General features: G+C 42.2%; 1 protein-coding gene across 1 annotated transcript in view; it reads right to left on the bottom strand.

The window, feature by feature from the left end:
- Nucleotides 1-18,424, bottom strand: part of LOC122793708 (apolipoprotein L1-like) — a 294,046-nt gene that overhangs the window by 257,378 nt on the left and 18,244 nt on the right. Inside the window, exon 3 of the mRNA XM_044061925.1 lies at nucleotides 16,885-16,954. Coding sequence (XP_043917860.1) covers nucleotides 16,885-16,954 — 70 coding nt within the window. The remainder of the gene's footprint in view (nucleotides 1-16,884; nucleotides 16,955-18,424) is intronic.

The following is an 18,424-nucleotide window of genomic DNA, read 5'->3' as shown; positions in this document are numbered from 1 at the left end:
ATGCATAGGCTACTGGTCTGCCCTCTTGAAGTATAACTGTGGCAAGAACAAATTTTGAAGCATCATAGGAAAGAGTGACTGGTTTGTTAACATCATAGTATCTCAATGTAGGTGGGGTGGCATTTTTCTGCTTAAGGTCTTCAAATGCCTTCTGGTGCTGTTGTAACCATGACCATGCAACATTTTTGCATGTCAGCTCTCTTAAAGGTGCTGTCAACTCAATGAAGTCTGGAATAAACTTGCCTAAATAGTTGATCATGCCTAGGAAACGCTGTAGAGTTTGAATACTGTCTGGTGCTGACATCTCAATAAGTTACTTGCTTGGTAGGGTCTGGTCTCAAGCCAGTACTGGTAAATAAATGACCTACATTTGTAACTTCTGGAAGTCTGAATTTGCACTTCAGAGGACTGAGCTTCAAGTTTACTTCATGTGCTCTCTACAACCTTCTTTAGGCCTACTTCTGTTTACCATGTGTTGCATGCTGTCTACATTTGCTCTGGAGCCTGCATACTTGCATGTTTCTCTGTCAAGTCATGGATTTGACAAATCTCTATGGCTTTACTCAACATTAAATCACTGTCACAAAGTAAGATTTTTCTCACAGCAGCATTATTAATACCACACACAAGCCTGTCCTTTATTAACTCATCTTTTAAGTCACCAAACCGACATGTTTTCGCTTTGTTTCTCAGGTCAGTTATGTACACTGCAAAAGTTTCCCCTGGTTTCTGATTTCTCATGTAAAACAAATGCCTTTCTAATGTAATATTTCTCTGGGAGTTACATATTTCTCTGAACTTGTGCTTCAAATACTCAGGGTCTTTCCTTGAGAAGGTTTTCACCTTCTCCTTCATATACTGCCGGTGCATACAGAAAGAAATGCTCTCTTTCTATGGCCTTTGCCCAGCTAGGTTTAGCAAAACAAATGGACTGGTCTGTGCATGTTTATCTGAATAAACTGCTTGTATAAATATATCATACTCTTGCTGAAATATTCTCCAATTCCCTGCAATATTCTGATCAAATACAAGAGGTAAGGGCTTTCAAAATCCATCTGCCATATTAGCACATACCAGTGAATGGTTTTGCAAATAAGCATGAACACATGCACATATTCCCAGAAATTGATGCTGGTATTTGCAACTTTGCCCAATAGCACAACAAGCCTCTGTGTAACTGGACTTTGCAAAACAAGTCTCTCAAGCACTGTAATACTCTTGAAATTAATGTACTGTAAGAAATCACCTCTTATCAGTGTAAGAAACATATCAAATAACTGCTCGATGCAAATGAACTGGACAAGAGAAGCTCAGAGCCAATAATATTTCAAAGTAATTGCACTTTGCGAATAAACTGTACACAGCACACGGAAATCTCTCCAAAATGGTGGTACCTAGCTAGGCAACTCTTTACAGTGCAAGAAACACTCTGTAATGGTGACATTTTGCGAACAGATACACCCAGCACAAGAAACATTTCAAAATGGCTATACTTTGACTGTACTTCATGAAATAGTTGCACTTTGCACACAGATAACTCTTTGGGATACTTACACAGTAATAAGCACACACTGTAACCACTGTTATACACTTTGAGATACTTTGAATAACTTTAGTTATGCCCTTAATAAAATATAAAGTTGCAGTTATGCTAAAACATAGCACCTTGCCAAAACATGCAGTTGCCTTGCTTTGTTTATACATAATGTGCCCTTTTTGCCCTTATTATATTTGTTTTGTTCGTTTAATCTCTTTTCATGCCTATTGTACTTTCCCTGTGCTTGTTTTACTCTAAACATGTACGTTTTGCCTCAAGCACACTAATTTTTGCCTTAAATGTGCTAGTTTTGCTTTAAATATACTCATTTTACTTTTTCTATTAATCATTTCATCAAATATCTTTATTTAAAACATTTCCCTTAGGGAATAAACCTTTTGTCCCTCCCGCTTGTTTAATGTGGTTTGTGCCCCTGTAATTCCCCATTTTGTCTTTTTTATAAAATAAGCAGTTTGTGTGAATTCTCATTACCTTTGATTCTTTTCTGGCTCTTTTTCATGCTCATTTCTCTTAGTTTACCTTCACTTTCATCTCTGCATCTCATGGTTCCAAATATTATTTTCTGCGATCCTGGTTCTGACACCATGTCCTTCTCCTAGTTTGGACACAACAGAAGAGTCTTCATGGGTTCTGTTCAAACAGCTTTATTTTATACAAATACATCAAGATAGACGTTTACTGACTTTAACCTAAGTAACTTATGTACAAACTAACTACTGCAATCATATATGCTCACTCAATGGCTGCACTCTCAAAATGGCACTAGGAATAGCACGTGCCTGGTACAGATACGTGCATGCTCAGTCCTTGATATGCTTCTTAAAGACACATCACATACACTCTAATCTACACTACCTAAGTACACAGGCTAGAAAACACACTACTTTATGCAAGCACCATGGCACAAGTCTGACTTTTACATGGCTGCAGGTCAGCTTATAGTGGATCACATCAGCAGTGCATTTTGGACTGTCAATTCATTATATTCAAGTGGGAATGGTGGGATAAACACTTGCTTTTCTGGCTAGACACCACACACACATACACACTTGACTACAGTGAGAACAGAACCCCTACCTAAAGTGCACAGACTACAGAACTCAGTACTTTACACAAGCGCCACAGCACAAGTCTGACTTTTAGAAGAGTGCAGGTCAACTTACTGTAGATGACATCACCAGGCCATGTGGGCGACAAGATATTGGGAGGCCTGCATGAAATGGATGTGTAGGCATGTGCAAGTATCAAAATACTGGCAATCTATGTCATTGGAGAATTAACTGTAGGATACTCACTTCTGCTCTGTTGTCTAGACACACACAAACACCAAGTAAACTGCAGTGAGAACAGAATCCCTACCTTAGTACACAGACTAGAGAACCCAGTACTTTACATAAGTTTTTTCAAGAGTGCAGGTGATCTTATAGTAGATGACATCAGCAGGCCATGTGGGGGACATCAGGTTTGGAGGCCAGTATAGGCACACAGCTTCACAGGTTCATATGAGGACACTAGGGTGTTTAGAAGTACACTAGCTGTGTAGTACCCTTATTGAGCATGGTTGGACAGTCATTTTTAGCAGAGTGAGTTTGTGAGTAGCACCAACTGGCCTTGTCCATGAGGGACATAGTTTCCCAGCCAAAAGGTGAATTTATAATCACCCAATCAGTACTCAAGGTTGTGCTTGAACAGAGTAATTGAGAAGCACTGCTTCACATGCAGTGGGAACCTATTATAGAAGAGCGTAAATCATTGTGGGATATATCTGTCTCCCCAGCATGTTCTATTTATCTTACAGGCTAGGTTGAGAACCCTGGGGCAAATAATTCTTGTCCAATTTGAACTGCAGATGTCCAACATTTCCAGAAGGACAGGGTCTGAGACTGCTCTATGTCATGTTTGGAGGCCTGGGATTCTCCCAGGCACAAACCTGTGTTTTCTCTAATTTGCTGCAGATGTCTGGTGAGGTACAGACAGATGTCAGCATTGTATTCTATTACTGGTGTGATAAAGGTACAGTACAGCAGAGGTATGACTACCCTGGTCTTGAATGTGATGTCCAAATGTATGATGTGTAGAATGTAGATTGTGTGTCACCACTATGGGCACATAGTAATGAAAGTGTATCAACATGTGTTCCCCAGTCTCTCAGCACTGTGTTTGAGCTTAGGAGGATGCTATATTTATCATAATTAGCAGGGGTACGTCATTGACAAAGGGGGCAATGAGTCACTGCATTCTTTAATGTTCAGTCTTTGAGTTTGGCACCAATCAATAGTCTGTGTCAACCCCTTCTGTAATATGCTACCATCACTGGGGGACTCTATATGAGTGTGTCCAGTCAACAGTCATCTGCAAACTTGGTAAACCACAGGCAATGTACTGTTGCCTGTGCTTCAGGGAAGTATTTTTCAAACAGTTGAGGGCCCAGCACATATTTCTGTGGTATTCCACTGGTAAGTGGGCTAGTTGTGGAAGTGCAGTCTCCAACATTGAGAGTGTGTGTTTTGCCATTCAGCCAGTTGGCTATCCATCTAGTACTGTATGGCTTAATTGACAGATGGGAGATTTTCACTATGACATGAGTGGCGGACAGTGTCAAAGGCCTTGGATAACTCAACATAGGTATTTTGGCCTGTTATCCCTCATACAGGTCTTTGGGGTCATATCCAAGAAATCCACAAGGGTCAATAAGGAAAATCTACCCATGCCAAAACCAAACTGGGTAGGTTCAAATGTGTTGAAGGTCATCTAAGTCCCTGTGGATATGGTCCATGCTGATTCCTGCACTAGCCTTGCAAATAACTCTTTTTAGGCACATGGGTCAATAGTTGTAGTTCTGCATGTTACCACACTGATGTGCATTGCACAGCACGCAAAGTACAGTTGTGTATACTTACCATAAATGTAGATGTTTGAGTGTATTCACTGTTGCAGTTATCACTAGTGGGTTATCCCTGCTGGGTAGCCCTGAGCCGGCCCGAATACCAGACTAAAGATTTTCCCTCCTGCGTCGGCTGTGGTCAGCAGGGACTGACGTCAGGTCATCAGTGGTATAAAACAGGGCAGCCAACACCATTACATCAGTTTTTCTTGCCCTAAGCTATAGCAGCCCTGTCCAGAAGGCCTAAGTAAGGAGGAAGCCCACAGGCATATAAAGGTGTGAATGAATTTTAGAGAAGAACAGGGGGAAGGAGGGAGGAAGGGAAAATAGGACTGCAACAGTGAATACACTCGAACATCTACATTTATGGTAAGTGTACACAACTGTACTATGTTCTTTGTGCTTCACTGTTGCAGTCATCACTAGTGGGAAGATTCCCAAAGCTGAATTAAGGGTGGATGGAAACAAGAGAAGAAGAAGGGGAACAGGTTGGACTGTTCTAGGTACGGGCAAGCATGCCCTGCAGAACTGCAGAGGCAAAGCCTGCCTGGGTTTTGGAGAACATAAGCAAGTGGTAGTGTTTGGTGAAAGTGTGGACCAAAGTCCAAGTGGCAGCTTCTAGGATGTCCTTGGTAGGGACCCCTCATAGGAAAGCAGTGGATGTAGATGCTGCCCTACTGGAATGGGTTTGAATAGACTAGGGCGGAATTTTCCCATGAAAGTGATAGCACAATTGGATACGGTGTGATATCCATTTAGAAATGGTCTGCTTGGAAATAGGTTTCCCCTCTGCCCCTGGGGCGAAGCTGACCAGGAGTTGGTCAGTCTTCCTGATAGACTTGGTTCTATCTAACTAGTATCTAAGTTGTCTGTGCACATCTAGTGAATGAAGGATTCTTTCCCCCTTGTTCTGGGGTTTAGAAAAGAAGGTGGGAAGATGTACAGCCTAGTTCAGTGTCACGTCCAACATCACCTTAGGCATAAAGGAGGGATTAGTCCTAAGGGACACCTTGTCTGCATGGAAGATAATGAAGGGCTCAATGGCCATGAGAGCCTGGAGCTTGGAAACCCTCCTAGCTGAGGTTATGGCCAACAGGAAGCCGGTCTTCCAGGAAAGATGTTTTACTTCTGCTAAGGCAGCTGGTTCAAAGGGAGGTAAGATCAGTTTTTCCAAGACATAGTTCAGGTCCCAGGCAGGTGTGGGTGGCCTCCTGGATGGCCTGATGTGAGATACCCCTCTAAGGAATTGTTTTAGCAGGGGGTGGGAGAACAAAGGCTGCTCTGTATGAAAATGGGCAGAGATAGCCAAGGTATGAATTTTTATGGAAGAGAAGGATAATCGTTTTTTCACTAGCTCCGCCAGGTAGTCTAGAGTAAGAGAGAGAGAGAGATGCCTGGGAGCTGCTTGGACCTTTAATTTGGCACCAGAAATTTAATCTTTTTTTCATTTTTCTGAGTATGATTTTATGGTGCTGGGCCTCGTGGCCTCCTTAATTATGTCCAGGACCTGCTTACTCAACAGTGAGTTGTCATCCGCCTTTGGGGTATCAGCCATGTGGATAGTTGAGAGTTTGTAGATTTGGGTGCAGTATTGACCCTCTTGCTTGAGTTAGAAGTCCTTCTGTGATAGGCAGGTTCCTGGGTGGTTCCTTGGTTAAGTTGAGCAGCAAGGGATACTAATGTTGCCTGGGCCATTTTGGAAAAATTAGGATAGCTCTTGACCCTTCCTTCCTGATCTTTAGCAGTACCCTTGGTATCAGTGGCAAGGGAGGGAATGCGTAGAAAAAAAGGTTGCCCCAGTGGAATGATAGACCATCCACCTTCTAGGCTTCTGGGTGGAATTCACTGGTGCAGAACCGGTCCAGTTGGCTGTTCTGTACGGAGGCGAAGAGGTCCACCTCTGGTGTTCCCCAAGCCTGTGTGATACAGAGGAAAGTTTCCCTCTGAAGTTGCCATTCGTGGGGGTCTAAGCAGTTTCTGCTGAGGTGGTCTGCTAGAGTATTGTGCTCCCCTGGAATGTATTGGACTATCAGATGAAGGCCCATCAGAGAGGCAACCTGCCAGAGAAGCATGGCTAGACAGCAAAGAGGGTACTGTTTGTTGATGTACCACATGAATGTGATATTGTCTGTTTTGATGAGGAGCACCCCTGGATTCAGGTGGGTCTTGAAAGATGTGATAGCCCTGAGTACTGCCATCATTTCCTTTTGGTTGATGTGCACGTGTAGGTTCCTGTGGTCCCAAGTGCTTTGGGTGCACATGTTGCCTAAGCGTGCCCCCAGGCCTTGTCTGAGGCATCTGTGGTGATAGTCTGGCCATGGGGAAGAAATAGAAAGGGAAGATCCTTGTTCAGTGAGCAAGCTTCTGCACACCATAGGAACTCGGCTCTTAAGCAGGCTCTAAGGGGCAGATGTATCTCCAGAGACTGAGAGTGCTGGCACCAAAAGTCTTTAAGGTACCATTGCAGTTTTCCCACGTGTAGTCTGGCTAAGGGTAGGATGCCATGTACCCCAGTGCTTGAAGAAACTTCCTTGCTGTGAGGTGCTTTCTGTAAGCCAATTGGGAGAAGTACTGGGGCAGGAAGCTCTGTTTTTTCTGGCTCTTTGGGTGGCTGTGACCAGGAGAGCTCCCAAGAAGGTGATTTCTTTGGTGGGATGGAAATTTGATTTTTCCTTGTTGATGGCAAAGCCTACAGGGTAAAGTGGGCTTTGACAAAGTCAAGGTCTTGCAGGAGCTTTTCCCTGCTGTCTGCCTGGATGAGGCAGTCATCTAGATATAGTTAAATTTGGATATTTTGCTGCCTGCAGAAGGCAATGATCAGAGCCAGGCATTTGAAGAAAACCCTGGGAGCAGTAGATAAGCCAAAGGGCAGAGCAGAAAACTGAAAGTGTTGTGAGCCTGCTCTGAAACGAAGGAACTTTCTGCAGGACTCCCTTATTGGAATGTGAAGGTAGGCATCCTTTAGGTCCAGGGTAACAAGCCAGGCATTTGGGCTCAGCACGGGTAAGAGTTTTTGGAATGTGAGCATTCTGAATTTTGGCACTTACAGGGAAAGGTTTAGTGTGGATAGATCCAGAATAGGGCGCCAAGTGCCCTCTTTCTTGGGCACTAGGAACAATCTGGAATAAAACCCTTTTCCAGTTTGTTCCTGGGGTACAGGCTCCACCACCTGTTGTGCACAGAGTTTCTGAATTTGTTTGAGTCCCTCTGCCCGTTGGTTTGATGGTATGTCTAGGTAACCTGTTAAGGTTGGAGTTTCATTGAAGAAGAATCTGTATCCCTGAAAAATGATTTTTAGGACCCATTGATCCTTTGTGATGGATAGCCAATTGTCTTTGTAAAGGGATAGCCTTCCTCCTAACCTTTGAGGGGTGGGTGTGGGGCAGAGGGGGGAGAAGGAGTCATTGCAAGTCCATTGCCTGGCCTCTGTTGTCCTTGTCGTTTCTGCCTGCATGGTCTGTCCCTGCGGGCTTTCCTTTGTCCAGGTTTGGATTGAGACGGAAAGGACCAGTGTTTGGAGGGAAAATTCCTGCTGAATCTGGGAGGTTGGACCTGGAGGAAGTCTTTAACTGTCTACATTGATTTGGCTTTATCCTCCATTTTCTTGATCACCTCCTCAGCCTTAGATACAAACAAGCAATCCTTATCTAGGGGGTGTCTAGGAGTTTGGATTTAATATGATCAGGCAGAGGTTGTTCCTTCAGCCATGCATGCCTCCTAATGACTGACCCCGCCACAGCAGCTCTGCTAGAAGCTTCTAGTGCATCGTATCCACAGTGTGGGGAATGCTTTGCCACTTGAGAGCTGGGGTGCAAGAGCTCCCCTAGCTCCCTGGCAATAGAGCTGTCTGGCAAGGATGAAATCTTCTGTTTTAATAGTTCCAAGGTATGTTGCTGATATTTCAACATATGGAACTGGCAGTTAAGAGCTCTGATAGCCAAGGTAACAGAGGTGTACACTTTTTTATCCCATCTGTCTAGAGCTCTGCTGTCCTTGTCTGAAGGAATAAGATTTTGTGATGAACTGGTTCTAGCCCTTTTGGGTCCCTAGGTGATGACCTCTGGGTCTGCTGCAGGATTTTTGAACAAGTACTTGTGAGTGTCTGGCACCCTGTAATACCTATCTGGCTTTCTAGGTGCAGGGGGGAGTGCATTAGGAGTGAGGCTAGACTCCATAAAAACAAAACATCCTTCAACACCTCCAAAATAGGAGGGATGGCTAAGGGTTCGTGCTGGGGGAGATCCAAAAACTCCCTTAGTTTCTTCTTAGACTGGGTAATCCTGAGCTTCCCAGTGGAAATGTTCCCTAAGGGTGTGCAAGGTCTCACAAAAGGATAGGTCCTTGGGGAGGGATGCAGAAGGAAAGGATTCCTCTGCATCAGAACCCTCAAAGGAGGTAAGGGGCTGTTGTTCATCATCAGAATTCAAATAATCAGATTCTTCAGTCTCATGTTCTGATAGAATCTCTGGGGAAAGATCCCTTTTCCTTTTGGATGGAGTGGTCTAGTTACCTCTGATAACTGAGATAAGACCCTCCGCCATCTTAAGAAGTTGGTATGACTGAGCAGGTTGAGCTTGAGGAAGATGGCGTCTAGGAAAAGTTTTTCTAGGAGTGGTCTTGCTCTTTGGCCTTAGTGCTTTCATGGGCCTGTGAGTGGATGTAGCCGGCAGCATCGTCGTTAGTTTTGTTTGGCGTCGGTTGTCAGAAAAACCTCCTCGGAAGCTGGTACCTGCATAGCGGCTCAGGACCCAACCATGGAGCAGATAACTGAAATGTCAGTAGATGTAGACTGTTCCGGCGGCATACCGGACTCCGAAAGGGTCTCAGTAGAGGCCTGTGAAGGAATCATGTCGGGCATCAGGGGCTGCGTAGGTGCCTCATTGAATTCCGGAGAGCTGATGACTGGCTTCAGGGAGGAGCCATCTGAAAGCCTAATTTTATGTGGTCTGTCCCTTTCTTTATCTTTTCTCTTTTTGGGAATATCCACTGCATGCTGACCAATGGACGCCATTTTGTAATGCACAGACCTGTCTCTAAAATGTCTGGCTACAATTTCTGCTCTACAGTGAATGGTCCTAGAGTTAAAGATGGTGCAGAACCGACACCCGGGGAAGTTGTGGTCTGGGCCTAAACAAGTTACACACAGGTTATGAAAGTCTCGGTGTGGTATTTGTTTTCCACAGCGGAGGCAATTACTTACTTTTTTGGAAATCGGTTAGTGCAAGAAAAAAATCCCTAACAGGGCACTTAGCTTTAGTCGTTTTCAACTTCACTCTGGCAATGGCCGACCGACTCACATGCAAACTGCTTCTGCTTTGGGCTCCACAGCAAGAAAGACTGATGTAATGGCATCAGCTGCCCTGTCTTATACCACTGATGACCTGACGTCGGTCCCTGGTGACTGCAGCAGATGCAGGAGGGAAAATCTTTACTCTGGTATTGGGCCGGCTGAGAGCTACCCAGCAGGGATAACTCACTAGTGATGACTGCAACAGTGAAACACAAAGAACATCATTTGATATTATATTTTGTAGTGTGCTTGATATATGTGTTGAAAAGTACTGAGACTGCAGGGTTACAGTACTTGGGGGGGGGGGTGCAAACACATGGATGTATTGTAAGTATCTGTTTGATAGGGCCCTCAGTTTGTAATGTTTCCACATGTAATTTTATGTCATACACAGGGAATGGACAGTAAACAGCAGTAATACAGCATAATATATACATTTCCATAGCGTGGCAAGCAGTGGGTTTGAGCGATGGTTAGCAAAGTGCACACACATGAGCGATACACACGTTTGCACAGAGCTAAGCAGTGCACAAAAGTGAGCCACATTGTTAAAGCCTGACAGTTAGTACCGAGTCTATGAAATACACCTGCTGATTAACAGACTCTGTGGCAGCACGTGTTAATGTACTGATACATTCCTTTTTTTGGCCCAGACAGCTCTGCATTCGAATACAGGTGTATCTAAAAGTTTAAAATACTTTTCATTACAGACTGAAAATGTAGTGACATGAACTGATTATACGAGATGTGTTGCTGTGTGTTGGCATAGTGCAGCGGGATTAAGTGGTATTGTGTGGAGGTAACCAGATCATTTTATTGCTGTTCACCATCACTGTGCATCGGTGCATGATGTGCACCTCCTGACAAATATGGAGTCCAAAAAGTGAAGGAATCCATTGCTTTTTCTTCTACTTATGCATGTTGTGTGTGATTCCATTTTTTTGACCACATTAAAGGTATTAAAATCGGGAGCTACTTACCTGACTCTGTGGCAATACATGTCAATGCAGTGATACATTCCTTTTTTGGGACCAGATGGTACTAGGTTTCAATGCAGCTCTATGCAATACTTTTAACTACATTGGCATTACCATTGGTGCACGTTGGTGCGACATGCGCACCATCTTGCAACAATGAATTAAAGAAAAGAAATGGGAAAGATAGGACAGTGGTGAAATGGGCAGTAAGCAGGGGGAAGAACAAAGGGATAGTAGGGCAGGAATGTGTCAGAGGGAGTTAGGAAAGAACCACAGCTATCCATTTCTTTAACAGTGTAAAGTGAACATATGTGCAAAATATTAACTGGATTTGGACTGACACCTCCAGAGAGGAGTGACCACAACACAACCATATGGTACAGCCAATTGGGCTGAATCAAGTGTGTCAAGAAGATGTGTGCAAAATGGAGAGCTATGTATGGGATGATTTTTTTTTTTTGAGAGAGGTAGGAATGTTTGGGAACGTCAGGTAACTTGGGTAGGTGAGGAAGCAATTATAGACAAACAAATCAAGAGACAAGGACAGTGATGGACACAAAAGGTTGGGGGACACCATGATTAGGGTAAGGGTGGAGACATCCAGATCTCATGGTCGTCAAGCTGGATGACAGTGAGAATCGAGTCCTCACCCACTGGACTGTCATCACTGTCATCTCACTCAGTCACTGGCTGGAGGACTTGACATGTCCTTCTCCTCCTTCTCCTACTGTGTAAAATGAGGAAGAGCAGCCTCTTTAGCCAGCGTAGGCATGCACGAACAGTGCAATGCACAGACCTACACATCATCCCTGGCATCTTAGTGCGAGAGATAAAATCACCATCTCCGTTACTGCTCCCAGAGGGTACCACAGGACTGGCCTCCGGGCGAGGACTACCTGGGGGGGGCAGTTAGTACAGGGGCAGCAGAGGTGGTGTTGCCAGGTTGGCTCCCAGACATGCTGGGCAATGTTGCTGGAGCTGGTGGAGGGGGGGGGGGCTGCAGGTGGATCCTGTGGGGCAGACCTATCCTGCTGTGCTGTGGAGCATTTAGTGATGTGGTACACGTGGAAGACAAGGACACATTTTGACGACATGTAATAAAATACAACACAAAATAAAAAATAAAATAAAAATAAAATAAAAGAGAGATAAGGGTTGGGGTGAGAGGAAAAAAAGAGATAAGATTAGTACCTTCATATGTGACATACACTGCATTAATACAGTTATTTCAGTCTATTATCTTAACCTTTACTTTAAGACTACCACCTTCTAACAGTGAACTTTTATTTTTAAGACTACCATCTCCTAACAGATGCACACTATACTACAGATTGCAGCAAGTACTCCTTGACATGTGCATATAACGCATATACTTGCATATATGCGTGTTCAAATTATACAGATTACAGTTTACAGCATGACATGTGAGCTATTGGTATACAGCTTTTACTTTAAACCTTTAAGTTACAAATAACTGAAGAATTAACAGTATTGTATAGTTGGGAGGTGTGGTCTTTGAGCCCACAACCTCCGACTAAAGTCTAATATTGTATGTACTCTTGGTTTGCGCCACAGACTAATGCATACATACTTGCTTTTGCAGTTAAGATAGGCATGCTCAATTAGATACAACTCTATAAAATACCAAAAAAGCTATCTTTAACTTTAATGCTACAGTAACACTACTTTTCTGCAATATACATTCACATGCTTCCCTCTTCCTTGCCAATCTAGCCCCATGGGTTCTTACATTGCCCTCCTGGGCCATGGCAGCTGTGTAAAAAACAGAACAGACTAGAATACCATCATAAATACCAGTCTTGCCTATATTCAGCTTTTAAGTCTTAAAAGTACTCTCTGTAGTTGATACTTACACAGTTGTAGGATGTCCGCAGTCCTAAATTCCTTGATCCAAGCATCAAGGATATCCCTCTCCCTCCACTTAGTTCATTATAGTGATGACTACATTAGTCACCAGTGTGCGGGATACTGGTGGCACTGGTTACAGCCCACGTCAAACTATCCCAAGCTTCCGAATTATACTGGGAGTCAGAATAGTCCCTCTGCAGAAGCCTGGCACTGTGGTGTTTAACTAGGAGTCCAATAAAAATCTTCGACTCTTGGACACCCCATCTCTGTGCCCTAAATTTGACCCCTTCTCCACAAACTCCTGCCATGTCTACCATGGATCAAGAGTGATGTTTTCCCACCAATTCCAGTTATCACATTTACTGGGACTGCACACACTGTTCGAAAATGATGAGCTTCGCTTACCATTACACAAACATGGGGATGGGCAGTGAGCACTTCCGAGCACCCCATTTGTGCAATAGGAAGTGGAGCACAACAGCGGCAAGCAAAGCAATTTCAAGGTTACTGGATGTACTGGCAGTTGTGTATGTGTGTCAGACAAATGTGAAGGTCATGGCAGTCCAGATAGCAGAAACATACTTAGAGGAATATACTGCACAGTATACCCACAGTCATACATTTGATAATACATATGATAATACGCACATAAATAAATACATAACTGACACAATACTAGTGCGTCAGCCCTCATACATATAATTAAAATCTGCTACACTATGTCACATGTTACAAATGAGAGTGACTACAATGGGAAGTTGAACAACAGTAAAAGTGTATGGAATGTACTGTGTTCCAACCCAGGACCATGTGTATGGCAGTCCTGCACTTACAGCTGTTAACACATGAAGATTGAGAAAACACTTGTGTATGTTGGAGTTCATTGCTATAAACTGTAATGTCAAAACAGTACAACAAAGTTTGCACACCCTGTACTAGAACCCAGGATGATCTGTACTCCAGACATACACTTAACACCTGCTGCCACAGGACTAGTTACATGATATTCCCTATTTTATTAATCATTCTTAAGGTGTCGATGTTAACCGCAATGCAATGTCGCTTTCTGAGTTTGTGTGATGCCCAATAGTATTAATTGAATGCATCATATTCCTGTTTTCGGCTGTCTGGGTCCTGTCTGCTTCTGGATAGGCCAGTTGTCCAGTTTGTGCACTGCTACGCTTCGTGCAAACCAGATAAGTGCAGCCAAACCTGACAGTCATTTTTCTCCTTTTCCCGTGTTTGCACTAAATGGCACATCACAGAAATACTGGCCAATAAATAAAAAGAAAGAAAGAAAGGGGATTGGCAGTTGAAATTAAGAAAAGCTATCTATGACATGCATAATAGAAAATGATATTACACATGAAATATTTCTACTTAGGTCTGGATTTGAACTCTCACTCAAATGCATCTTCAGAACACAGGATGGGTGCCTTATCCCTCTTTGCCACACAAACTGCTTTGCAGCAAATAACTTAATTCAATATGCACACAACCAACTGCAACAGCATCTATAGTGCTATCAAACCATGCAAGTGTTATTTGTACATGTATTAGTTTTGGATGTAGTGCACCTAGTGATCATACAACCTGTCATAATTACTGCTTGCAAATATACAGTGCCATCTTACATTTCTGTGTTTGTTGGCCATTCTTCATTTATCTGAGCAGTACTCTGAGACATGCAGCATGTAAGCCATTCTATATCATTGGCCTTAATATGTGTGAGGATATTAAGTGTAAATAATATCATATACAGTTGACAACAAATGAAGTGCAGGTTGGATGTTAAGTAACACATCCTGTGACTTGTGAGCTGCTTACTTACAATTCCAAACTTACATTTAACACTTTGTAGCGCTAATCTGACACACCCAGTGGAAATAAGGTAACCTGCAGTGCTGCTGTGTTTTCCTTCTCCCAACTAATCAATAAAACTTACAATCCATTAAAAACAAACATTGAGGGAGTGCCTGCACTATGTTTACATCTCCTACACGGATCCATCTTTTTGGATTCAGCAATTATAATGAGTTCACATCTCATTTGCATCTTCACCATACTAACAGCCTTGAATCTACACCACAGAAAGGCAACCATGTAGCTAGGCAAACTAATGGTTGGGACACTTGTTTATGTTGGAAAGACTGCACATGGCACTATTTCTTCAGGATATATCTGTACAGAGGAGTACTGTACTTCAGAAAGTATGCTTCCATTTGATCAGCTACATACTGCATACACTGGAATGTATTTAAGAAATATCTAAAGCATAGGCTTTTACACTTTTATCTGTATGCATTAGTTAGAAGTACATGGGCATGTTTGCCAAGTCATTTCAGAGGTATACATGACTGCCAAGCCATGAAAATGGAATGCTGTGTGATAAATATGTACAAATGTTTCAGGGGCAGTTCCTTTGATAGAACTTTTAGCATGTCAAAGAGGGTTTGTCAGCAAATTGTGTCATTCTCCTGTTCTTTTTTGTTGGGGGGGGGGGGCAGCAAACAAACAAGGATAGACTGGCTGTTCTTTTGTGTGGGGGTGCAAAGGTGAGTTACTGTTATGGCACAAACAAGGATATGTTGCACTATTAGTGTGATACGAGGATATGCCACTCATTCCTATTATTACACAATAAACTCCAGGTTCAAGACTTACCTTGTAAATGCAGCAGTTGTCATGATTCTGTCCATGTAGACTCCTCTGCGTGGCTGTATTCCAAAAGTTTTGGAATATGCAGGACAAACCAGCATGGAGTCTACACGGATGCTTTATAGCTTACTGAATAACTCCTCCATGTTGGATTGGTTGATTAGCATGCAATTCAGCTGCTTATGTTGTAATTAGCATACATCCAATGCGCATATGGTGAAAAACGACCTTGTAGGGTTCATTGAATCCCTCTGATTATGTATTGATGCATATGCTTATCTAAGATCAGGAAGGCATCATATTAATATAATACTATATGCATCTCATTGGATGGTTGGCCTGTCAGTACAGGGGATATGCAATACTACAATGTTTTTCAACTACAGAATAATTAATGGTTTAACTCGTTTTTCATTTTTTGATGGCTTTCTACAAGGCAAAGAGGGACCTGCTTTACCATGCTTAGATTTTCAAATTGTGCAATGGCATCTGTCACTCATACCATATAGTAGACCTCTGAAGTGCACACTTGGGACCAGATTCTACAACACTTTTACGCTTGAAGTACTATACTACATCAAGCACTTGCACTGTTCTTAATTCCATACTGCCAGTACCGAAGATACATACGTAAATGAGGATTTCTGGAACTGTATTCCTGGTTTCAAAACAGCAATCTTGTTGTATGATAAAACGTAGAATTTCCACTTATTTAAATGCCAATGGGAAAGGTTTTAAGCAATGATGTAGCCCATTATATTCAATGGGTGAAATCCGTGGTATCTCTGCTTTTATGTGGTAAAAGACAGTATAGAATTTAGTGAGTGTGGAGCCTTCATGTTTAGGGTACCAGTTCTCACAGACAAGTGGAGCTGCACTACAGGCTGAGAGAAGTTGGAGGAGGAAGGCTAAGGGCGGTGTATATATGCAGCCATTGTTCTTCATTGTGTATCCCCTCTGGACACCACAAATGAATGAAATTTGTATTTTCACCCATTTTAGCTGTGCTACTTTAATGCAACCCCACAGCCTACACCCATTTGTTACATCAAATGTGATTATATCTGCATGACAAACTTGTCAAGCATGCATTCTCATATCCAACACAGGTGGTACTGTGTACGCAGCTGATGCTGGGAAATTCAGTAGCTATGTGATGGGTTCAAAAATGTCTGTGGTAAGCCAGGAATAAGTAATGAAATTCATTAATGCACAGAATGCAGTCCACTGTGGCACTTGTGAACCATCAGATTTAGGCCAGTGTATTCTGACAACCAGTATGACATCAGACCAAGGGCAGAGGTGGAAGTTCACTAATGGAGAAGACTGGAAGAGGCTCTCTGCAATGCTGCCACAATTATTTCAGAATTAATGGGCAGTTTTGAATCTTATATAAGCATTACTGTAGCAAAAGCCTGCATGCTATAGGTTCAGGCCTTCTTTAGGAATAATTCAAGGTCTAAAATAAAATTGCAAGTTTAAGGCAGACCCTTACCTTGAGTGTAAATTATGTTGGAATCTATACCTGAGTTCTTGTAGTACCCAATATGTTAAATGCATGCTGTCTTATACATGTAGGTTATTATTCAGCCATTTTCATCTCCACTTTCAATACACACAAGAATACGATTAGTTGAGATAAACTTACCTTCCATTTTTAAAATAATCTCTTCTCTCTGTTTTTCTTTCTTCATGCTGAATGAGAAGAATGATTGTTTCTGTAAATGCAGAAGAGACACACAGATTCACTACTCTAAAAAAGCTTCTTGTGTGTATCCTGCAGCAGGTCACAAACCAGAGGAAGATGCCCAGCTCTATCACAATTTTATCAACATTGTAGAATGAGGGCAACCTTCCACTACCGTGTCACCTTCCTGTTATATATGTACACAGTCACAAAATCATTTTCAGCATTGCAACATTTATGTGAATTTTTTCTGATGCTGAAACATTCACCATTAAAAAAATTAAACTATAACAGAAATTTATCTTAACCTCTCTGCTCTCCCCCTCCACATTTTCTTATTTGGTAACCAGGTTATCCAGAGCCAGTTTTCAGTGATCTCTGAGGAAGAAATGTTCTAGAATCATGCAAAGTAGTAAAATAACGGTTGCAAAAGACATGCAGCTAAGTAGCATAACAAAGATTCTGTGAATTAATATCATAGCATAGTTCCATAACAGCATCTGGTCTACAACACAGCCATTTCAAATAAAAACAGTTATCTACTCACCATAATGTTCCATCTGTGTTGTCCATTTTCATTTTTCCTATACTGATCGGTTCAGATTTGATCCCCTTGGATCCAGCTTGGTCGTTGCTAAAGCTCATGGCTACCAAAAACTCTCAAAATTTTCCCTTATCCACAATGCAACAACCCCAATTACCTCAGATCTTGTTTGCTGCCTTAGTAGAAAGTAAAAGATGGAAATCATCATGGAGAAGCTATATCTAGAGTTTATGTAAATAATAAGGACATATAGGTCCTCTAAACACTCACTCTCCCAGAAGCCTTAAGGATGGGGGCTGGTGAGATGGAAATTGAGGAAGAATGAAAATGGATAATACAGATGGAACATTATGGTGAGTGAATAACTTCTTTATTTGATGCTGGAGTCCCCAGATACCCAACTTCCAGGGCAGACTCAAGGAAGGATATTCCTGAACACCATAGAACCAAAAGATGCCCTTCCTTTGGAGACCAGATTTAATTTGTAATGATTAACAAAGGCATATGGAGTAGCCCAATAGCTGTGCAAACATCATCCATAGATACTCTGGATTGAAAAAATGAACCACGAACTATTCAAGTGTGGCGCAGTTCGTGATGGTTGCTTTTTTTTGTTCTTCCGAGATTGAAAAACTGAGGAAGTTGCCATGGATCTGGTGGAATGGACTCAAACAGGTTTTTTCAAAGCAATGCCCAATTTGTTATACACAAAGGAAATGTAATTTGTTATCTATCTAGATAGAGTAACTTTGACAACTGGTTTACTTAATGTTGGTTCTACATACGAAACAAACAATTGGTCAGAATTTCTGATGTTTTTAGTCCTATGTAAGTAGAAATGGAGCTGTTTATAAACATCTATAAATGTAACGTATTATTTGTTAAAAAATTTGGGAAAGAATACTAGCAAATTAATAGATTGATTTATATTGGATTCTGACACCACCTTTGGAAGAA

This window comes from Protopterus annectens, chromosome 1.part0, assembly GCF_019279795.1.
Source record: "Protopterus annectens isolate FY-2018-M chromosome 1.part0, PAN1.0, whole genome shotgun sequence".
Classification (NCBI taxonomy): domain Eukaryota; kingdom Metazoa; phylum Chordata; order Ceratodontiformes; family Protopteridae; genus Protopterus; species Protopterus annectens.
Note: the sequence above shows the minus strand (reverse complement) of the source record. Positions and strands in the feature narration are given on the sequence as shown.